The following is a 24,220-nucleotide window of genomic DNA, read 5'->3' as shown; positions in this document are numbered from 1 at the left end:
AGAACTAGCATGCATTTTGGCCTAACTTTCAGCAGGATAGGACCTTCCTTGATCCCTGAATGTCATTAGGGGAAAGAATTGCATCTAGAAAGCTATTTGCCTAGCCAGATAAGGCCTTGCTTCAGAAGAAGCAAGGGAATACATGGTGGATCTCATGAAAAGAGAAGCCACTCTATATTTAGAGCCCAGACAGGACAGTAGGGGTCACCACAGAAAGGCTGGAATAGACATTACCTCCCACCAAGGCAAAAGTGGGGCTGCCCAGAAAAACAAAGATAGGACTTTTATGTGGATGTCATAGTCACTGCAAAGTCTCCACAGTCCTGAATAAGCCTGCATTATTGAGAAGTCACCAGAAACCAGGACAGAATCTGCATCTTGTTGATTCTAGCTCCTTAATGTCACTTAAATACATCTCTTCCTTTTACTTTTTCTGCCACTGTCCTGGCTCAGGCTCTTATCATTCAAGGATCTCCGAACTAACTGGTCCTTCACATCTTCAATCTAATCCCTCTTTCTTGTAGCTGCCAGTGATCTTTCTACAAGGAAAATCTCAAAATGTTACTCCTCTGCTTAAAGCCCTTCAATGGCCTTCAAAAAAGTTTAAACTCTGTAGCTTGATACAAAGGTCTTCCAGAATATGACCTCCCTCTCAACTTCATACCTTACCACTTCTCTGGTTGTAGCCATCGCACCACTATGCCACTTATTTAGTGCTTATTATGTGCCAGGCACTATGCTAAGAACTTTACACACATCATCTCATTTAATCCTCACAACAGCTCCATTCTGTAGAAATTATCATCACCTTTCACTTATAGGTGAAGAGACTGAAGGACACAAGGTTACATGACTTACCCAAGGTTATGTAGCTATAAATAGAACTAAGATTTGATCCCAGATAGCTGAATCTCCAAGCCTGATGCTGTAAATACCCTAATTAAATTGCTTATGCTTCCTTAAATTAACATACTCCTGCACAATTTCTTCACATGTTCTCCTCCACCCCTCCAGCCCCTTTCTTTAGCTAATTCCTACTCCTTCCTCAAAATTCAGATTGAACTTAATCTCTTCTAAGTAGTTTTCCCTGACACTCCACTGGTCAGATGCCCCTCTTCTGGGCTTCTAGAGTACCCTCTGTGAACCTCTGGTATAGACAACTACAACTACAATAAAATGTAGTAACAACAGAATAATAAAAACCAATAAATGAAATGGGCATTTATTGAAACCTTAAAATCTGTACCCCCATAATATGCCAAAATAAAAAACAAAAACAACAAAAAAAAAAACCAATAAATGTAGTGATTTGCCCCCATCTCCACCAAACAACAAGGTCCCCAAAAGCTGAAATGTGTCTTACTCAACTTTACATCTCTAATACTCTGTTTGTTAAATGAACGAATGGATGAAAGAACCAATGACTGAAAGTCAGTAGATGGAAATTTTAAAAGATACCATGGGTTTACTCCAGTGCAAATACTGAGTAAGGAGAAAATGCAATTGAGAGAAAGTAAAAAGCAGATAGCAAAACACAAAGGCTAAAGAAAGTTCCTGAATAGTTTATAAGCCCTCTTTCAAAGCCTAGTTCATTCTATGCTAGAGAATAGAGACCAGATATTTAAATAGACACCTGTATAGTTGAAAGATCAAAGCTGAGAACAGTGTCTTCCTCTAACCAGAGAAAATCCACAGATGGTTAACAGAGGGGCCCAGAATGTAGCAAGTGCAACAAAGGCCTCAGGAAAACTTCCTACAGATTTTAGAACCAGTAGAAGTTTTATAAACCTTAAAAGGAGGAAGCCTTAAATATATGGCTAGCACAAAAAGTACATCTGGGAGTGAGAAGAGGCAGCATGATCAAGATCTTAGTCTTTACTAAGGTGCTTCTAGGAAGCATTAAAAATTGGATATGTTCACCTAAAGATAAATGTCTAAGAGATTTAGGTTGTCCTCCCATCATTTGCTGTCCAAATACTCCTTTTAAGGTAGAGCTCAAATGCTTGTTTTATGTAGTTTTTCCAATATCTGATCAAGAATGACTTTCTCCTCCTTAGAATTCTTTCAATCTTATCCCTTTTCCAAGGCTCTTCTAACAGACTGCTTTGATTGGAGTTATATAAATGCTCATTAGACTGTAAACTTACAGAAGGAGCACTGTGCTTACCTCAGATCTGGCCTAGAATATTCAACATATATTTGCTGGACTGAAGGGAATCTACTCTGCAAATTTATGGTCAGCGGTTGGCAAGACACTCTTAAGACAGGCACTATAATTGAGTAATTGGAGCCAGAAGGAAGTCTTGGCTTTGAAATGGAAGTTAGAGGGGAAATGATACTATTCGAAGGATCTAGAAAAATGTACTAAGTTATCAGGTATTCAGTTAGGATGCCAGGCTAAACAGGTGAACTAGCTCAACTTCATGGAAAGATACAGCAAGCCTTGATAGTCAGCTGATGAACAGAACCCAGAAGAACCATGCATTGCCATGAGAAGTAATCAGAGGAAAAAGTTAAACTTCCAAAAGATAGTAGCTGAGAGAAAAAGCTATAGATCTCAGGCAGCCCAGAACTTATAAGAGTCTATATGACTCAGAATAAAATTAACCTTGGGGGAGAAAAAAGCCTCTGGGGGAGACTGAGAATTCCCCTAATCAACCCACAAACTGTGCATGAATTCAGGTTCACTTTCTTCAGCACCGAAGTAAAACTTATCGTTGCCATTTCTATTCAACTCAGGTATGTCTCATCTTGTCCAAGGGGCGCTTTCCATCTACACATGTCTCATGTAGCACAGATGGGCCATACTCCACAACTCACTCACCCACAAGAACATTAAGTACCCTGTCTTGAGCTCCTTTCCACTAGGACCACAGCAAAGGAAAGCTGAGGCTCCCAAGAGCCACTGATAGCTGGCCCTACCCGATCCCAAACCTCTTACCAGTTGGTACTGGCGGCTATATAAGTCATGGCAGTTGTTGAAGATATACTCATACGTAGAGTTCAAACAGGCCTTCACACAATCCTTTACCACCTGGCTGGCTCTTGGAGGGCTTTGCAGTTCTTGTACCTGCCGATTAATGATAGAAATATGGACCCAGGGTCCTGCTCACCTGGGTGGGATATCCTCTAAGCACTCCCCCTCAAACCTACTCTAGATTCCTTCATCCCTCTACAGGTTCCCAGACCTTGCCCCCCAGTGATGAAGCTGCCAGAATAGCTGATAACGAGAACTTCCAGCCCACCCTTGTTGATCCATGGCCTGTGCTAAATCAGAAGTAACCCAGGGAAAGGTGTATGGAAACGTAAGCTTAGGAGTGATAGCTCCTGTAGCCTTAGACTCTCCCAAATGAATCTTATTCTCCATGTTCCTGCAGCGAGGTCCCCAGCCCAGCACCACCCCAACCCAGTCCACCCCTTACCTTCATTCTGAAGAAAGTAATGCTGGTCAGCAAATCTACCGTGGATTTTAAGTCCTGAAGCCGCTCAGGACTCCCAGCAGGGAAATTATTCTGTTGCAAATCAAGGAAGTTTAAGAAAGGAACAGAGGAATATGAAAACTTTCCCTGCCAAAAGTGATGAAATCAAAAGCTTCCTTATTACTACCCACTAAGATTTTTCTGTAGTTGAGCTGGGCAAAAAAAGATGTAATATTACACTTTCCCTCTTTCTTTTCTGCTGACGCAGAAAGGCCCTTGCCAAAAGCAGGGGTTAATACTCCCCAGCCCAGAGAGCAACACATCCTCCCCCTAATCCTACTTCACATGCAATGTGTGAGCATCTGTACAAATGAACACAGACACACACACACATTTACACATATGCACACTTTTCTTGAATGAAGATTCTTACACCCAAACAGTGAGTTCTTCAAAAGTTACAATCTACTGTATATCCTGGAATATAAGTGGAGCCACACTATGGACCAAAGTGAGATCCAGGACTTGGAGTTTCCTTACAGTGAAGCCCAGCAGATGGCAGAGCTCTGAGCAGAACTGCTTTTGGAGTGAGTTACTTAGGAATTGCCCACCATCCTTACTTCATTCCCTTTGGCAGGAGTTTTAGGAGGAAGCTGCCATAGAGAGCTGAAGGAAGATGCTGAGCCACTCTTCACTTTAATTAGTTTCTTCAATCTGTAAATGGCTACTTATATGCCAAAGATAAGATATACAGTCAATTCTCCATTACTCGTGCAAATGGAGGGCACTCGAAGTGCAGATAATTAAAACTTCACTTCTTTTTGACTTTGAGGTTGTTTTTATACTTACTTTTTAATGTGCGTATATAGCCTGTTCTGGAAATTCACAACACTTTAAAGCAAGTAATGAAGCCATTCTAAGATCTAACTTAGGAGGAACTAAGAAACTGCCCATTGCCTTATCCTGCCCCGTCCCAGGTACCCACCACCCTCCTACAACACTAATTTTCTCCCTCCATACTAGGAATGGACATGACCTCTGATCCAAATTACTTGCCCAAGCCAAGCTACTCTCTGCCCCTCCAACCAGATTTTCATACCTCCCCTGGAAAATGAGGAAAGTATAGAAAAATGCAAAAAGGAAATGTAGTTAAGTATTTAATTTTTAAAAAGGGTACTTCTGGAAGAGATTATTCTTAGGAAACTCCCTAAAGATAATGTCATCAGAGAGTTTAATAGAGTGGCAAGAGAAAGGTTGGAAAGCTGCCTAGAAAAAGCACCCATAGCTGCTATTTATACACTGCATGGTCCTTGTAGTTAGGAGAGCCACAGGTGTCAGCAGCATTGGCCATTCAGATGGGTGTGAGGACACAGGCTCATTTCTCCTGCCTTCAAACTTTATAGCCAAGATTGGCCTACAGTCTCCCAAGACTGAGCCTGCCATCTATTATCCCACCCCACAGTCATGTCTTCACTCACCCTGTACATAGAGAGGTCGATCCTCAGTGAGTTGTGTAGCTGGTCCAGCAGTTTTACAAATCTCTCTTTCTGAAGGTAAGAAACAAATAATGGGGAAGAAAGAGAGAACCTGTGTCTGAGTCCCCTAAACCACAGCAGAAACAGAAACACCTCTGGGTGAGTAGGAAAGGGTGGGGAGGAGACACCAGATTGGAGACACATTCTGTCCTATCCCTGCCCATGGGAAGAACACAAACAATGTAAAGGAAAAATGGGCAGGTGGTCCCTGTTCCACCTTGTTCTGGCTCTGACTCAAACTAGGGAATCTTCTCACACTGACAAGAGGAAAGCCAAGCTTCTTCTCCTTGGGAGAAGAAACAGTTATTTCTGTACAAGAATCAACAGGACATGGCCAGTGCATCTCCATCCCTTTGGAACTGTAACTCATCCTTAGTCAGATAAAAGGAAACTCCAAACACATTCTCCAACTTGCTCCTGAGTATGAGGTCTCCTAACTTATCTTGGGGTAGCTAACGACAATTATATAGCCACAGGCTAGCAGTGATGATGGGAGAGAAAAATAGTGATGCATTCAAAAGATGATCAGACAGACATGAGGAAGTCCCTCTTTAAATCACGTTCCACATAATTTCCCTTAGTGTTACTTTTTAAATGTTAAAATAGCTGATTTTCATAGAAGTATAATTAAATGTGGAATCATATTCCTGTAGGGTGTTGGCTTAGCACTCCCAGAACTTATATACTGACTATATCATTAGACAGAATGGAACAGATATTTGACTGGATTAATCAATAACAGTAATTCATCTAAAGAAAGACTATCAATAACAAAAAAGTGATTAGCAAAAAAACAAGGCTCAGAGGCTCAGTGGATTAGGAGAATATCAGTAATTTTAACCCTAAAATGGTAATCCTTGTGGTGGGTCAGAAATATTTCATTCAATTTATATCAAAATTTTCAGGTGACATTCTGAGTAATGACTCAACTTCTCAGTACCTTAACACCAGGAAGGGCACAACTTGGATAGGGAAAACAGTCCAGACACTAGAAAAGGGACAGATTCAGGTACACACTGGCATCCTCATTTAGACATCAGTCTCAAATGAACTTAAGTGGTATAAATTTGTCACAGAGAGACTGAAGAGATGAAGAAAGTCCCATCTGTGGACCTGCAAGACTGAGGAACATGGTAACTTGAACATGTTGGCCCAGAGAGGTTCTGCCTGAGCCCAAGTGGCACCCTCCCCAAACCACAGTGGTGCTATTCTACCTTCTCTCGATTATACGTGTCTGAGGAGAGTCTACATACACATAAGGAAACAGGGTTCATACAGTAAGGTGGCAGCTAACTGAATTTTATGCACATCAATCAACTCTAGAAAAATCAAACTTTATTAACTAATAACAAATGGGTACATATGTGTTTACATGACACTCACCCCAAAGTTGGAGGCTGCAAAGCGATCAGATGCAGAGACATTGGTAGAAGCAGTTGTGTGGGCATAGTAGGCATTGATGTTGGCCAGTAAGGTGCTCATCACTGCTGGCACACCAGGACACATGTACTTGGATGACAAACAAGCAAAATGCCTGAAAAACACAGTCCCCTCAGCCTCAGAGACTCTTCAGGGTTTGCAGCAAAAGCCAAGTAGGAACTCAGTAGAAGTTTGTGGAATAAATGGAGCACTGCTGGGTAATCGCTGTCCTCTGCTTTCCCAGGGCTGCGTCCTGTGCTCAGCTCTAGGGACAGCCTCACTGATACATGGGCTACCCAGTTTCTCATAGCAGTCAGGAATTCCTGTTAGATGAGTCTTGGTCAACTCCATACATGACTGCTCTCCCTACAGTTTAGCGTCCTAACTCCCAGGCCAGCCTAGGTCAGCTAGTCTGTCACAAACACATGTCCATGAGCACATACGCCCTATCTGCTGAAGCCTGTGATGTCTGGGCAGGTTTGTCCTTGCATCCCCTTCTCATGCCCTTTTCCTTTCCTATCTCTGAACTCTGGAATATCTTCTCCATGAGCTACTGACAAAAACACTCCCTTTCTACATATACCCTCTTCACCTTAGGGCACAGACCCATCCCACCCAACTCAGAGAGGAAAGTAAGGAATCACTGCATGCTATCCCACTAAGGTCCTGTCCACCATGTCAGTGTGCCTTCATTAGCCACCCCAAAGATTAGTAGCCACTTCCCAGAGCCCCAGGGGAGCCTCACGTCATGGCCTGATATATGGACTCGATGCCGTAACGCATGGCAAATTCATCCACAATCTCTTGAGCTGTCTCATCAAAGTACACCTTCCATGCATCATCTCCTCGAGCCTCAGGGATCCGGACTCCTCCACTGCCCTGAATGTCTGTGAGGTAATGGAAAAGGTTCTACGGGAGACGGAGCAGAGAAAAGAAAAGGGTTAAAGACATGAAAAACAAAAACAAAACCTGGTGGTAAAGCCCAGGAGAATGTGAATAGGGTTCCACAGAAATTCTGTCCTTTAGTCACTGCTCAGTTTCTCCTGTGGCCTCAGTAGTCTGTTCTCACATTAGTAGAAGAGAACCATGTCTGGGTCCAGTCACTTGGGCTGTCCTGATAGCACAGTGAGCCAAGGATAAAATTAAAAACAGGCCCCAGACCTTCAGCCACCTAGCAATCCTACTTATAGGCAAAGGCCCTTCCCAGTACTGCTTTCCCACCTGCCGCCTACCAAGGGCTGGCTCACCTCATGGAGACACGTATACTGCACATGATACGGGGCTACCTTCTCCTCCCCCTTGATCTCCACACTGATTTGTAGTCGGATAGCCCCTGAGACGGCTGACTTGTCTGTCCTCTTCTCTAGAAAGGAAAGAAAACCAGGGATCGACACCAATGCAATGAGATAGTATGGTAGCCCCATCCTGCCTCAGCCCAGGGAAAAGGAGGTGCTGACCCAAGGGTTCACCCAATAGGGTGTACTCACTTTAGTGACAACATATTCCACAAAGACCCCTGAACTGGCTGGGTGGGAGAATAGGCATGGCCAGGGGGCCAAAGGCATTAAGGATTAGAGAGCTGCCTGAAAATGAAGAATGTTCAGCCAGAGTGAGTCCCAGCCACCACCACTCCTCTGTCCCCCTATCCCTACCCACAGTCAGTTCTTTGCCAGTAAGACAGGTTCTGTACAGAGGTATGCTCTGGGGATTGAGTGGTAGTTTTGCTAGATGGGAATATTCCCCAGTCCCCTTTCACACTTTCCCCTTTTCAGTAACTTTCTCTGGTCCAGAGTCCTCACCCAAGTTGTACCAGACGTCCATTTCACCACTTAGTGTCCGAACCTCAATGATGGTTTGGCCAAGGAAATCATCAGACTCTCGCTTTAGCCGCTGCTTTACTCTCGACTTGATGTCATCATCCTCATCCCACACACGTACCTTAATGCGGTCAGAAGAGTTGTGGCACTCGCTGTGAGAGAATTAGGCAGGCTCTGTAGGGACAGACCCAGTAGTACCTACTCCTATTACTTCTAATTCCCTCCCCAAAGCTCTATTAACTGCAATTGAGGCCTGGAGTCGGAAGTAGGAAGTAGGAAGAGACGGAGTCAGAGGACAGAGATACTAAATTTCCAAGCCAGTCAGGCTATTCCAGCAAATGGCTCTTCATTCTTGAGCCTAGGTGGCTCTACATCCCCTTATCCAGTCCTTACTGCCCTGGAACAAAGGGCAGGGTGGGAGGAGGAGTAATTAGGGTCAATTCTGACTACTTATGCAGCTAGCTATATAGCAACACCAACAGAAAAACAGCTAGACATGCCATGGAGCCCCTGGAAGCAACTGCTAGCTCCCTCCTTGGAATCCAAGATATAAAGTGAGTAAAGATGCTAGATATGTTCATGGTTGGTCCATCTAGTCACACCTGCTTCATTTTCTATCTAACCCCACATCTGCCTGACTATGTGCTTGGTGAACTTGTATCATCCTTTAATACCCCATTAAATTATCATCTCCTTTATGGGGTTTGCTTTGGAGAAAAGAGTTTGCCCAGGTCCCCCATCATGCATTCTTTCCTAACAGTTGCCTTCTGGGTCCTGTTGCCTTACCCAAAAGTTATACTAAGCAGAATTTTCTGCTCCTTTCTCTATGTTCTCACAATACCTTTCCATATTCCATTAAATATTATAACTACTGCTCTACTGAAAAATAACAGACAAATCAACAACCAGCTTCTTGAAGCCAGGGATTATCTTATTCATTTTTAGATACACAATATCATATATAGTATCTTATATAGAATGAGAGTTTAATAAATTGTTTTAGTGTGCAATAGGCTGGGCACGGTAGCTCACACCTGTAATCCTAGCACTTTAGGAGGCTGAGGAGGGAGGATTGCTTGAGGTTATGAGTTTGAGATCAGCATAAGCAACATAGTGAGACTCCGCCTCTATAAAAAAGAGAAAAATTAGCTGGGCATGGTGGCACACGCCTATAGTCCCAGCTATATAGGAGGCTGAGGCAGGAGGATCACTTGAGTCCAGGAGTTTGAAGCTTCAGTGAGCTATAATCACACCACTGCATTCCAGCCTGGGTAACAGAATGAGACCCTGCCTCAAAAAAAAAAAAAAAGGACATCTACACTTATGTGTTTATCTTAGCACAGTTTACAACTGCAAAGATATGGAATCAACCTAAGTGCACACCAATGATGAGTAGATAAAGAAAATGTGATATAAATATATATATATGTCTGTCATGGAATACTACTCAGCCATCAAAAATAATGAAACAATGTATTATAGCAACTTGGATGGAACTGGAAGTCATTATTCTAAGTGAAATAACCCAGGAACAAAAAACTAAATACTATAAGTGTGAGCTAAGCAATGGGTGTGTATGGTCACACAGAGTGACTTAATGGAGGAGAAGAGGGAGGGTGGAAGGGTGGGAGTGGGGTGCAGGATAAAAAAATTATCTATTAGGTACAATGTACATGTATACTATCCCGGTGACAGGTATATTAAAAGCCTACATTTCTCTACTATGCAATTAACCCATATAACAAAAAACTACTTGTACCACCTCAATCTATTTAAATTTTTAAAAAGTAGGCAAAACTCTGCAGCCTTCTGGATCCTTGAGCACAGCCTTTTGACCCAAAGTTCCGCCCCTCGGGGAAAGGGGTGACAAAGCATCTGGATTCTTCAGGTATTAGTTCAAGTCCTAGGCTAGAGTTTGCCATTTTAACAACTATCCCTTACTGTCATAAGAAACAATTTGTAGGAAAGTCAGATAATGGAAATAAGAGTGGAGTGGAAGCTGAGGCAGGAAGAAAAGCTTCCCTTACGGGAAATGGAAACTTCTCCAGATCCCAGATTTCACAGGACAAGGACATTCTTTCCTCACTCTTTTAAGAGCCTAACCTTAGCAGGACTGGGAGGTACAATAGGGTGGTCAGTCCTGGTTCTGTCACTGAGCAATAGTAAAATCTTTCTAATGTTAGAAAAAGCAGGATGGGGTACCCTGGGGCCCTCTTAATAGCCCTAGCTAAGACAGGGCTTGGGTAAAGTAACCCTGATACGATAGCCCATGAGCATAAACCCAGAGAAAGAATGGCTGCTGCCCAAGTAAAGCATGTGAGAAATGGGTTTTCTCCACTGCCCTTGCTCAATCTTAGGCCTCAAGCCCAGAACACCAGGATGTAATGCTGCTTCCAAAACACACAATCCCAGGTAAGACAAAGCCCTCTGTGACTTACAAATGAAACTTCTCCTCCCAAACAGGATTCAAGTTTCCAAAAATGGTCTTGGTGCGCTTCTTGGTTTTGCCGACTTGCACAGTCACATAAGGGTCACTGGATCCTGTTTTGTCCTTGGCTTGTAGGCCCTGCGCACACACCACTGCAACCCAAGCATATGTAGGAGGCTTCAGAGTATACTTTAGGTGAGAAACTACTCTCCATAGCACTACTCATGTGTGCTCTCCATCTTAGAGCAGCCTATCTATGTTCCTTGCACAGGAACCCTAATCTCATTCCTCCATATATATCCTTGTCCTGGGCACCAGGCTTTCCCCCAAAGCCTAGCCCAAGAATCCCACCTCCCCACCTGAACCCTAACTGACACTCCTACACATTGCCCCTTACAACCTCTGATACATGCACGCTTCAGCGCCACCCCCCCCAATTCGTAAATCACTGTTTAACTGTTCCCTGGTTTCCTGCCCATCCCCTAACCCCCACTCAAGCTCTTATAATATCAAACTGTTAACCAGTTATATAGTGTCAAGTTGTTACCAAATCCTTGTATTATGGTTTATATTGTTTGCAGGTGCCAGTCTTGCCTCTCCCAGCACCAGGGTCTAGGTGAGCAGGAGTGATGAATAATGAGGCCTCCCTCTATTAGGTACAATGTACATGTATACTATCCCAGTGACAGGTATATTAAAAGACTACATTTCTCTACTATGCAATTAATCTTCCTCTTCCCCTCATTTCTATATTCCTTCTCCCCAATCCCTTACTCTCACTCAAAACGTTTCTTCCTCAGGATCCTCCCTATAGCCCAGGGCTTCATGCCCCTCAAACTTTGGCCTGCTCACCAGTGATGGTAATCTTGGCCGACCATTTGGAGGTGCCATCCAATACACTCTGCTTCACTGTTTTCATCTGCTGCACATGGGCAACTTTGCTCACTGTGAAGACATCCCGGATAACTTCAAAGATCTCTGGCTTATTTCGCTCTCGGATTTTCATGCGGTCCTTCATGGCCATGATAATGTTCTGGGTCCGGTCCTCAGCTCCATGTTTAGAGCTCTTTTCTGCAGCCCCTGAAGGACAGCAGAAAAGAAAGATAAGAGAAAAGAGATAGAAAGTAGGACTAAGCAACAAGCCATCTACCAGACACCTACCAGACCAGGTCGAGCTAAGGAATAGGGCCTGAGAGAGGCCATGGAACAATGGGAGAAGCTTAGGGAGACTGGGATATCTCCGGGAAAAATTAACACTGTGGGGCCTGCTGCCTGGCAGTAGAGTTTAAATGCAACTCAGAGGGTAGCAAAATCTTGATAATTGTTATGGGGGTTCATTATACTCTTCTATTTAGACATATGTTGAAATTTTTCATCAACTCTCCAACTGATATGATAAAGTCAAAATATCTCCAATGGGTATCTCAATTATCAGGGAGGGGTACTGGGTGGGTATAGCAATAGCATGAATCTCATCCAACTGCCAAGCATGATACAAATCCCAGAATTTATCACATAGTTGAGTTCTTCTCTATGGCTCTAGTGCTTTTAATCTCAGAAAATAGTATGGTATGGTGAGAAAAGTATGGCCTTTGGTGTCAGATATATTTGGATTTAAATCCTGGCTCCAACACTCCTAGCTTAGTGATCTGGTTTATTCTAAGAGGAGATAATGGTGCTTATCTCTCAGGGTTGTAATAAGCATTATTTTATTTTATTTTATTTATTTTATTTTTTTCTTTTTGGCAGAGAAGATTGAACAGCTGTAAGCATTATTTTAGATAGCATATGTAAAGCATCTAGCATAGGGCCTGGCAGTAGCAGGTACTTAATAAATGGCCACTACTGTTGTCACAACCATCATTATTACTCTGACAGGGTCAAAGGCCATCTTCGCCAGCTGTGGCCCCACCTAGCTCACATCAGAGTTCAGCAGGTTCCCTGCTGCCCAAGAATCATGGCAGAACACAGGCTTCTCCAGTGTATTTCACCAAGTAGGCTTTTCAGAGAGCAGCTGGGGCCCACATCCTTCCTATACTGGCCCAATAGACTGATCTCTCTGTGCAGTCCCCAAAGATTTAGGCCTTTACTCTAAAAATGAAGAGCAAAAAGTAAAGGCCAACATTTGCATTCTAACCCTAGGAGCATGGGAAGCCGGGTTTTCTGTCTAAGGAGGCCCATAGAAGGGCATTTCATTTCACTCTGTGCTTCACAGAAGCCTTAGGCAGACATTCTCTGATAAATAGAAAATGACTCCACTCCTGCTGTGACCTACTCTTGCCATTTAGCATATCCCAGGCAAGATGCTACTTCCTTGGCCTGGGACCTCTGAAAGGCCCTTGAGGAAAAGTCAGACACTCTGGCAGCACTTTTCAGAAGGTTTCCAGTAAGCAGCCTGTGCAGCCAGCCTGGCTGCTAGTGCTCAGCAACTAAAGCAAGGCCTCTGGCACCTATGCTTGCCACCCCCCATGATGGGTTTGGGCAAAGTCATCACTGGCACTTGTCTTCAGACAGCCTTTTCAGAGCCGCATCTCTTCTGCTGACTCTGTTCTATCTGTCTCTTCATGTCTACTATAGCCATGCCACTGGCACCAATCTAAGGCTTTTCAAAGAAGGACATTTTAAGTGAATGATTCTTCAAGGCCTCTCCCTTGACCCCTTTTATGTCATATGTCTCCTTGGGATAATGAAGTGCTTGTGAGTCTAAAGGGGATCTTCCTTTCATTGCTATAGTTTGGCTCTGGGTAATACCTGGGTGACCTGGAGGGCAAGAGAATACTTTGCCATCTCCCCCAACCCCTGCTCTGCCTAGGGCCCAGCTATAGTGAGTGCAAGCACAGCACTACCCACTCCTCTGACAGGAACTTGCTACTTTTCCTGCTCCTATTCTCGCCACTCTCTCATGGCAACACAAGTCACATACTTAGCCAGGACCTTGGGAGTCTGGCACACTGTCCTCCCAGACCTCTGCTCAATCCATTGGAAATTTCTTTTTTTTTTTTTTTTCTTTTTTTTTTTTTTTCAGGGCCAACATGCATGTATTTTTTCTTTTTTTTTTTTCTTTTTTTTTTTTTTCAGGGCCAACATGCATGCATTGGAAATTTCTATTCCTGGAACTATTGTCTAAAAGCTCCATCTATAAGCAGGGAATAAATGCTGCTTTCCCTGGGTCCCTGAGTCCAAACCTCAGGAAGTTCCTCTGTGAGGCCTGGAACCTCACAGAACCCTCTCTCTCTCTCATTAGTTTCAGTCTTTAATTAAACATGCTCTTGTCATTTGGGCAATAAGGCCACTGTGGTATCTACGCTATCCAAGCTCAGCCTCTAGGATCAACTGAATCCTGGAAGAGACTCTAGCTCCACCAGAAGGCCATAGAAAGCTCAAAGAATTTTTCCCAAAAGGTGCTTAAAAGGGTAGTATAAAACATAGTATTTGGAAAAACAATGCCCCTTGATTCAGGACCCTACTTGTTCTGAAAAGGAAAGGGCTTCAGAATCAGGTGGAGTGCAGGAATGACAGTTCAACCATCCCAGCTCTTTGCTGCAGCTATTTTGGAGAGACCCTGCCCTGCTTCCCCTGCTCCCCACCCCTCATCCCACAGGGCACTCACGCTGTAGGCAGTCGGCATTGAGCAGGTCCTGGCACTTCTCGTGGCACTTGACTCCACACTCACTGCAGCGCATGCCCTGCCGGGCAATGCCCCAGAGCAGACCTTCACACTCATAGCAGTAAGTTGGAGTGGTGGCTGTCCAGACCTCAAAGTTGTGGGGTGTGGTACATGAAATGGGGTAGATTAATGCCTGCAGGGTTTTCTTATACACATGGGATTTCTGAAAGACACATATATACCCTCCCATCAGCCACCTGCAACTTTCGGATTCTGCTGTGAGATGCCAGAATTGAAACCCTGTGGGACAACCAGGACCCTGTTTTGTCTTCTGACAATGGAAGAGACACTATCCTGGTCCAGCCCATATTCCAGCCAAGCAGAAAGAAACCCCCAATATAGTGCACTCTTGGTAGTCTAACACAGGTTGGACCTGATGCCGGGTCTGAGCCTTGTTCCAGTAAACATGCTTTTTTTGGGAAACAGAGGGTAGCAGGCCCACCATAAAACCCTGAGTTCAGTGGTTACACCCTTCAACATGAGATGGGCTTACCCTCTGATCTGGACTATTGTGAAATGTGAAAAACTGAGACCTGATACTACCTGTTTCGTCAATGATGTGGGCTCGGCACTCTTGAATTCCCAGTTAGTATGGCTATAGAGATGATCACCAGTCCTGAGGCCTGTGGACTCCTGAAAGCCCATGGGTTACTTACCAGCTCTTCATCCTTGAGAGAGGAGCGTGTAGCCATTGCAGAAGTAATCCCTGCCTTCCGGGACTGGACCAGTGACTGTGAGAGAAGACCTATGGTTAGCCCTGGCTACCACCAAGGGCTGGCAAAGTCCTGGGGTAGGGGCTTCAGTGACCAAAGCCATTTGAGTATAGCTTATTATAGTACTTTTCTCTCTATTTTTACTATCACTCACAGGTGCTGCCCTGGGCAACGGTGTCCCAAGTTAAGATGCAAAACCCAATGCCCTCAGGGGACTGTTCTAGGACTTCCTTCAGGATAGCTATCATCTAAAGAGTTTCTCATTCTCTTAGTATTCTTAGGTTTCCCACTACTTATAGGAAGGTAAAGGAAAATGAAAAGCTTAGAATTATAGTAGGATATAGATCATTAAGAGTAAGAGATACACAACTGTCAGAATCACATTCAAGAATCATTACTGAATGATTCCATTACAATGATTCCATGCTAACCTCTATCCCTTCGTACCTCCCCACCCCACACCCACTTAATCCCTGAATGGCTATAGAGGCCAGCAGCCCAAATAAACAGTGCACTTAGCAAGTAAAAGGGGCCATGTAGCCTCAGTCCAATCAAGCAGGGCAGGGAGTTAAGTCTGAGAGCTGGGCCTGCCCAGCTAGCCAGGCTCTTGTGTAGAGGGGCCCTGTATAACTGCTAAGCCCAAGCTCTACAGGCAGCCCCTAGAGAAGCACATGGTTTCCCTATGGCAGAGGACATTGGGCAGACAGAAGTCATAATATCAGCTTAAGCAGGAGGAACAGCCAGGAAGGGCCCAAGTGATTTGGGAAATGTACTTTTAGAGAGGATGGCAAAGGGCTCTGGAGACACTCACCATAGCCTGTGCAGAGGAGAGCAGAGAAAGGAACAACATGATGTTAAAGCCCCCCGAGGGCATGTTAACTTTCAGAGGCAACTAAGAGGTTCTTCCCTATAGTCCAAAGTAGGGAACATATCCCCAATCCCCTCTGCCTCTACCCACCAAAAACTGTTTTCAACCCAAACAGCTGGCCAGAGCTCAGGGTCTAGAGTTTCTGCTGTAAGGGACATGATATTGTAAAGTAAAAAATAGGCAAGAGCAACAGACAGAGAGGGAAAGCAAGAAATGAACTAGATACGTGCTTATTGACAAGAAGGAAGAAAGGATGAGAAAAAGGTAGAAAGAGGAGATGGGAGACAATAAAGGAAGGAAAGAAGATATTAAAGAAGAGATGACATCAGAATTTACCTTCAACCAGCTAGAAGAAGAGCTGGTGGAAGAAGAGGTACACTGGAAAGGAGGAAAAAGAGAAAGGAGAAGATGCACAAATGGTTGGGAATAAAGGCAGGAAAGAAACAATGAACAGAAAATGACAAATGATACTTCCATTCATCCAACTGAGGGAGACCTAGTGGGAGAAAAAGAGAACATAGAATGGAGAAGAGGGGAGAGGAGTGGATAGGAAAAACACTAGACAGGAAGAAAAAAAGAAGAAAACAGGAGCAGAAAATGGTAATAAGAAAAATGGTTCAGGTCTTACTAAACCTTTATACATTACACATGGCTTTAAGCTCTGGGACTCCTACAGATCCTGGACCCACTCTATCCCCACTACCCACAAGGCTACAGAAAATTTCTTAAGCTGATCCTGCCTCAGGAAGTATGCCCCAGAATGGAAGCTTCTAGTCATCCTGGAGGTCCTGAAACCAGCTTTAACACCTAAACCTGTTCCAATTCAATTCCCCAAATTTTTATCATTGCTTCTCAATGCCAGACACTAGGTTACAGAGATAGTCTACAAAGCCTATGTCTTAGGAGGATACTTTCACTTGACTTCTAAGAAGGAGTTGAATTCCAGTCATGTTTATCCCACACTAAGCTCAATGATCTAGGTCAAAGACTAGAGGCAATTTCCATTCTAGGTTATAACAGGCAGCTGTAGAGAGATCTACAGGAGCTAGATACCTAGATTAAGACACAAGCCCTGCTTTGAGGGCCCAGGTCACAAATGTTCTAGGTAGAAGCTTGAGCTAATGAAGAACTCAGGGCTCTAACTAAGGAGTGAGACAGAACGAAGTCTCCCTGAAGCCATCACTAAGTCTCAGTAAGGCTTTAAACGACTGATCATCAGACCAATATGAGTCACTAAATAGATTCCTTCCAATCCTGACAGCTTGCCAAGGCCCAATGGGGGATACACCAAGGCTACTGCCTAAGCCTGCACAGGAGTCTTCACTCACCAGATCACTGACAAGTGGCAGCGGCTTCTTTCTGCGTAGATCTGGCATGCTATCAATGCCATAGAGCCCTCCAGCTGGCCTAAGGAGAAAAGAAAATATGTCAAGAATTTTAGTCCTGCCTTGAATTACTGGCAGGTCCAGTGTTCCATTCTCCTTGCTTTCCCTCTCCCCCAGGAAGATGAACTGACCTACACTATGTGCCTTTGAGGGTGCAAGGAAGACAGAAGTGAGGAAAATAAAGCCATGGGATGGTACACAGTGGAATCTGCTCTAACAGTACCCCTCCGTGTCTGCTATGGTTTTAGCTAAGGGCTGAGAGCTCTTTTATCCCACAGTGACAGATCAAGGCATCTTTGTTTATTTGAAGGTGCTTGTACTCTGTAAGGCAAGGTAGGAATTGGTGGTTAGGAGGGCTCCTTCCCACACTCAGGCCAGAGACACTGCTTCCCAGATAACTGTTGACTGGCCTGTGCCAGCGCAGAGACCACAGGATTGGCTCTACAGGAAGAGCCTACAGCCCCAGTGAGACATGTAAAGGGAGACCTTCTTCTAGCCAAGAATGAAAGTCACCAATTCGAGCTACCCAAGCCTCCTGAAGAAAAAGTGTCTCTAGGGAGAGAGGAACCCTCATAATCAAATGGAGGCAAGGGAGGTGGAATGAAAGAGCATTCCAAAAGAGCATTTAGGGGAAGAAAAAAATCCACACCATTTAGGAAGGAAACAGCAAAAGGACTCTGAGAGTTCAGCCTAGCCCTATGGACAAATCAACAAAGACCAGGAGAAAAATAAAGCTAGAACAACTGGAGCTTTCTAAAACTATTATACCTTTCCTATTCTTATTAATTTTGGTATTCTTTGCCTGTTCTTCCATAATAAAATGAAATAAAAACAAAGGGTGTCCCCCAAAGAACATATGTCTTATGTTGAGATAACCCGCATTTTAGCTCCAATTCTTCTACTAAGTCACCATATGTCCTCTGCCAAAATCCTTCCTCTCTTTGGGCCTCGGTGTTACTTCTATAAAACGAGGTGTAAGAGCTACAAAATCTCTCTGGCCTTAATGAAAACAACTCATGTATGTACTTGGTTTTAATGAGAGCAATGAGGTAGGGAGGTAGGTAGCTGGGTTGTATACCACAGCTGATCTAAAGAGAGAAATGTCCCAAATGAAGTAGCAGTTACTTCCAACTATACAGGCAAAGAATGAAGCCACAAATTCAGTCAAGAACAGGAGTTGGAACAGGCCACTCAATATGCTGATTTCTTTTCTTTCTTTTTTTTTTAAGAGGATTTTATTTTCTCACAGTTCTGAAGGCTAAAAATCTGAAATCACAATGTCAGCAGGGCCATGTCTCTGAAGGCTCTAGGAGAGAATCCTTCTTTGCCTCTCTCCTAGCTTCTGGCAGTTGCTGGCAACAATTGACATTCCTTAGCTTGCAGCTACATCATTCCAGTCTCTGCCACTGCCTTCACATGTCTCTTGCCTCTGTAATAGGTTGATTTCTAATAAACTAGCTCCCTGAGCATAGGCAGTGGACTTTGTTTTTAATGAGATTACCAGGCCTAGGGAAGTTCTAAATTTATGACAGCTTCTAAGGACCAAGCTGAAAGAAAGAAGGAAGACAACAGGGAATTCTTTAGATAACCTCTGCATGGCTCCATTTAAAAATAGTCTGGATATATTCCATTGGCATGTATGTATTTTACAATCATTAGAAGAAAAAAACAACAGCTCACTGAAGAAGCAACTTGTGCCAAAAGTTTGTAGCTAATTCTAAAAACTACAATAAGTACCATTTAACTCAAGAAATTTTTTGCAACATAAATGATCTTTTGAAAAAACAGAGGTAACTCATTCACATGATTAACTCTTGATTAAAAGAAGACAAATTACAAGGAAATGCAAAATGTGAAAATGTAGTCGGTAATCTATCTGATCCTTCTTCTTCCCTTGCCAGAGTGAGAGGAGGCAGCTACTGAGAATGCTGGTACCAGAAGCCTTTGTAGGGAAAGGGAGAAGAAGGTCCCAAGGTCCTAACTGGCAATGTGTAGTGGAGTAGGGTGTCAGGAAGCACTTAAACTCTGTTTTCTCTTAAGAACAGTCAGTTAAAGGCATCAGCTGAGCAGCTTAAAATGACTCTCTGGTGCAACCCAATCCCATGACTCTAAGACTCACATACAAGCAGCACAGAGGGAACACACAGAGGTCAGAAGGGATGTGACTATGTCTTAACTAGAGTGGAATGGAATAAGTAGGTGACTCACAACAGCTACAGCAGGACTGAGCCCAGGGAGTAATCTAATCAGCAACATCATTGACAATCGAATGCAAAGAAAATGTTTCCAAACATAGATATTTTTCAAATTTCCTCATTCCTCTATCTAAAGAATATATCACCACTAAGATGCAATGAATCAGAAATTACAGAGGCAAGGAGGGGGAGCCCCAAAGCTCCCTCCCCTGCCTCAGGAGAACTACTCTGCAAAGCTCCCTCTTCTACAGACTCTGAGGAATCAGTCAGCACAGTTTGTTCCTCTGCCCCAGAGAACCAACCAACCTACAGTGGAACCTCTTTCTTCCCCAAGATCGATCTTATGAAGCTGTCTCCCCTGCTTCCTGGGGGAAGAGCTAAAAGCAGGAAGAGAGAGAACACATACAATCCATAGAAACTTTGCAGGGAATCACTTACCCTTCTGGGAGCCACTGAGGCAGAGAGGGATCACCATCATGTGGAATCTTTAAAAAGAGATAGAAAAAAAGTTAGATCCTGGGAAAGACAGGAGACTGCCTGTAGGCTGGGCAGTGAGCAGTGGAGTAGGAAGCTCAGAACAGTGCAGGTGACATAGCCAGCCTGATGTCTACGCCAATGCCCTGGTCAGCCAGAGCAATAAACAGGCTGCTGAAATGAACAGTAATTGTCTCCCCAGTGAATAGACAGGATATAAGGCCAAGCTCACTGAGGTCCTGGGGCTAAGGTCCAATGGGATAGAAAAACTCATATCTCACTTATATGAGCCATTGGTACAAGTAGCAATGAACCAAGCCCAGGAGAAGGATCCACTTAGGCTTCCAGGCCTCACTAAAGCAAAAGGATAACTTCATATACGGTTCAGTCTTTTTCCAGCTATATTCCTACTTTCTTGGCTGCCCCAGATTCAGACTTGGTCTTTCTGGATCCCCATCTCATTTTGTGGTTTGATTTAGCTTGGGTGTCTTGAACCCCTGACACACTGACACTGGGTACACATGTATTATTACACTGATACTGAATCTGCTTTCTACATTTAATAAGCTGTACATAACAAGAGAACACAGGGCAGATTAGACACTTGGATTATGATTCTGGTGAATTTTATAGGCCCTAGAATGAGAAGTTAAAAATTTAGATACCAAATAATTCAGGGAAGGAACAGTTCAAAAAATACTTTTTAAACAAAAACCAAAACAAACCAAACAAACAATAAAAAAAAGCAAATTCTTTAAGCAGCGTGCAGAGAAGAAAGAGTTCCAAAGCTGCCAGGGATCTCCAGAGAACCCAATGGTACATGCTTTTTAGGCACAAGAAACCTAGTGCTAACAGGTCTGGGGCTTCCTGTCCCTCCTTGTCTCTCTCCATCCCCAACAACTTCTCCATCTCCTAACTATCCTGGAGCAAATGGGCTCCAGAAGGGAGGCAGAAGAAAGCTGCTTTGAACAGGGAATGATGTTTTGGGAGGGCTATAAAGGTGGAGTTATGGATAGAATGAGGCTAGACAAAGTAGAATAGGGAGAGATAGGACAGGGCTAACAAGTGATGGAAAAATGAGCAAGAATAATCCTCAATCTGCAGTAGGCACAGATGAACTGTGAATTGAAGACCCTTCTCAGGTTGTCCATATTTTAAACAAGACTATCTGCCTACTGCCCATAGCCCCCATTCTATGTCGTCTGCCTCCTATCCTTATTCCGTGGGTAGGATAATATTGGTAATGGGAGGGCCAGGCCCAAAAGGCAGCCAGAGTGGCTCAGGCAAAAGACAATGGGAACAGTACAAGAAACAATAGTAGGTCGGAAATAACAGAAAAACTGCAAGTCTCCTAAGATCATGGGCTAGGGTAGGCGTTAGGGGAACCCATCCTTAAATTCCCAGGTCCTACCAACTTATGCTCCTTTTGGAAATGGCCACTATATTAAACATATTCTTATTTATTACTCAGAATTAGATATTTGCCAGAAACCACTGGGCTTAAGGAACCAAAGTCATAAAAAGTCTTTGAGAGCCAGGCTCAGATCATGCACATTTCCTGTGCTCAGATGGGACAGCACGTCTGCATACACAGCACAGAACATGTACACACATTGCACTGAAGGAGGGCACGAGAGTGGGAGGAGGTCTAGACAAAGTACCTACAGGAGGTATATTTATAGATACAACTTGTTCCTGCAGGAAACACAAGGTGAGCATGGATCGTATGCTTATGGCTTCGGAATATGTGTGCAAACTCATTTGGGGAGGATTCATGGTGTTCGCTAGGGCCCAAATCACAGGCAAAGCAAACCCTCACTGTCTTCAAGAGCCAGTGCTTACAGGCAAAGAGCATTAGTATACTATGCATTCACATGGCTTGGAGGAACCACACAACAGGTCTATAGAAGCTTGTGCTCACAGAAAGGTCAGGAAGCCTGCTCACAGCACAAAGCACATTCACACTTAGGGCCCCAGGTAAGAGGCACAAAATGCCTGCAGCAACTCCTGCTCTCAAATATAAAGTATGCATGCATGCTGGGCTCAGCCAGGGTTTATAGCATATGCCAGTATTTGCAGCAACAGTAGAAAACGGACACACACTGAGCAGAGTAGAAGAGGAGGGCAATCAGTGTCTGTAGGAGTCGAACTTAGTGCAAGTGTAAGCACACACATGCTATAATGAATGTGCACCCATGTTGGCACACATACATTCTCACACTGTGCTCCAGGGATGTCTGTGGGAGCACACACAAGCATGGAGCATGCACACAAACTGCTTTCCAGAAAAATAGACTATCTGCGTGAGCCAGCACTCAGAGGCACAGATCATGTGCACACATATACACGTGCACACACACACAGTGCTCAGGGGAGGTGGAGGATAAACAATAAAAAGGGCCCAAAAGGCCAGAGGCATAACCTGAAGGGCTCCTCGCTTTTCTTCTGCAAGGAGAGAAAGAGCAGAAAAAAAAAGGGCAGAAAGGTTAGTAGATTCAGTCCTATAGCAGGGAACCCAAAGAAAATGCCAGCTAAACCCCAATGGACACAGAAGAGAGGGAGAGGTCCTCTGGGCAGTTCACAGGGCCCAGCTCACTGACTCCCAGAATCCTTATTGCCTGTATTTCTTGGCCCCGCTTTTCAGTTTGGAACACCCCAAAGTCTACCTGGTGATTCCAGTCATCCTTTTCCCTTTTCCAAAGTGGCCTACATCCAGGGTGAGGCCACTTTGGAAAAGGTGGTCCAATAAGACCAGCTTTGTTACCAAGAACCATTCCAACAGGTTATCTAAGTGGGCTGAACACAGAGTATCTTCCTCAGAAGATGAGCTTACTCTGGATCTGTATAAGTCCTCAAACCCCAAAGGCCTGGTAGCTGAGCCCTTTCTAATTTACAATGCAGGCTTGGCCATGCATTTGCCCAGAGAGCCCTGGCCTTTTTCCCAGACCCTCAATTATGTTTGGCCAGGGTAAGGCCTGGAGTTGGGGCCAGGACCAGGATGCTGAGTGGCTACAGGTCCAGGGGAATCAAATGTCTGCTGCCCTAACAGAAGTCACAGTGATCTAGATAATAAAACCACAACTGCATTCCCAAGCCTAATTATTTACCAAACCCAGAACAATATTCCAAAGGAAACTAACACTTCTGGAAGGACCCACACAAGCTGCAACAGGGTAAGAATAAGGCCCAGAGATTACTCCTTTCCTATCTTTCAGAGATTACACTTCTTTCTAGGTCACATATGGACAGGGCCACAAGCTTCCTTCTCTAGGGAAAGTCTGTCTGCCTGGGTCCATCAGCTCCCTTTCACTTTCTTTTCCTTCCCTTTTAAAGAGCCACTGATATCACAAGTAGAAGGGAGAATCCAAGATTCTAATTCACAAGTTCCTAATTTTTTAAGCTATTTGTGGATGATTCAATGGGTCACTTGTCCTGACAGAAGAATGAATTCAGGACTAGGAATCCTCCAAAACAGTGCAGCTCCAGGAAGGTGGGTGAGATGAGAAAGACACTTCCTGGAATGGGGATATCTCTCTTCTATATCTACATCCCACATCCCCCAGAACACTCTGCTCCTTTTGAATAAGAAAATTAGGCAAGGAACATTTTAACTGACCCCTCAAATTGGAAATGTTTCTCTCTTTCTCCCTTATCTTAAATACATTCTATACACCATGTCAGTTATTTTGATTGTATCCTTCTGCTCCCTCTAAATTTCCCCACGTGTAAAGAATAAAACCCAATCCACTGACAAGGCCATCCAGGCACTCTATGATCTGACTGTAGTCCACCAATTCTCCTCCCCCACCTCCTTTTCCAGACCCCATACACACTTACTATAATCTAATTACCTTTTGTTTCCCAAAGAGGTCACACATTCAAAGTTGCACATATTTATTTGCTTATTCTGTTCCATCAGCCAGAAACAGCACCTCACTCCTTCTTCCCAAAGAGAAAAACTTCCTGCGCCAATTCCTGCGCCAAAGCACAGCTCTGGGAAGCCTTCCCTGATGCCCACTCAAGCAAATCAATGGCCCCCCTAGTGCACCTATGTTCATCCTTCTCATTGATATTTAATATATCATGCCTTGATAAATCTCACCACTGTACAGAAGAGAACCACAGAAAACAGATGCAGACTTTTAATCTCAATGTAGCCCTTAGTGTCACTTGACAAGTCTCTTCCACTTTACTAGTCAGCTCCCTCTTCTACTTCTCAAAGTAGTTATACCTAACATTCACAAGCCTACTTTACCCCAACACATTAACAACTGCCTACTGCATATCATCTAGCTATCCC

General features: G+C 44.0%; 1 protein-coding gene across 11 annotated transcripts in view; it reads right to left on the bottom strand.

Moving 5' to 3' along the window:
- The window catches only part of UNC13B (unc-13 homolog B), a 190,682-nt gene that overhangs the window by 15,265 nt on the left and 151,197 nt on the right, over window positions 1-24,220 (bottom strand). For 8 of the 11 annotated variants that reach the window (XM_076008830.1, XM_076008826.1, XM_076008827.1 and 5 more), the window contains 13 exons: window positions 19,885-19,931; window positions 17,195-17,273; window positions 14,942-15,016; window positions 14,229-14,448; window positions 11,471-11,698; window positions 10,629-10,770; window positions 8,173-8,342; window positions 7,621-7,736; window positions 7,119-7,282; window positions 6,338-6,488; window positions 4,898-4,966; window positions 3,423-3,512; window positions 2,942-3,070 (listed from right to left, as the gene is read on the bottom strand). In XM_076008830.1, the coding sequence (XP_075864945.1) occupies window positions 2,942-3,070; window positions 3,423-3,512; window positions 4,898-4,966; window positions 6,338-6,488; window positions 7,119-7,282; window positions 7,621-7,736; window positions 8,173-8,342; window positions 10,629-10,770; window positions 11,471-11,698; window positions 14,229-14,448; window positions 14,942-15,016; window positions 17,195-17,273; window positions 19,885-19,931 (1,680 nt within the window). Of the gene's footprint in view, window positions 1-2,941; window positions 3,071-3,422; window positions 3,513-4,897; window positions 4,967-6,337; window positions 6,489-7,118; window positions 7,283-7,620; window positions 7,737-8,172; window positions 8,343-10,628; window positions 10,771-11,470; window positions 11,699-14,228; window positions 14,449-14,941; window positions 15,017-17,194; window positions 17,274-19,884; window positions 19,932-22,342; window positions 22,366-24,220 lie in introns of all 11 variants that reach the window. The other 3 variants (XM_076008823.1, XM_076008824.1, XM_076008825.1) reach the window with 1 other exon arrangement.

The sequence above is a fragment of the Microcebus murinus genome, chromosome 12 (assembly GCF_040939455.1).
Source record: "Microcebus murinus isolate Inina chromosome 12, M.murinus_Inina_mat1.0, whole genome shotgun sequence".
NCBI classification, from domain to species: Eukaryota; Metazoa; Chordata; class Mammalia; order Primates; family Cheirogaleidae; genus Microcebus; species Microcebus murinus.
The sequence above is the reverse complement of the archived record's forward strand: the minus strand, read 5'-3'. Positions and strand labels throughout refer to the sequence as shown.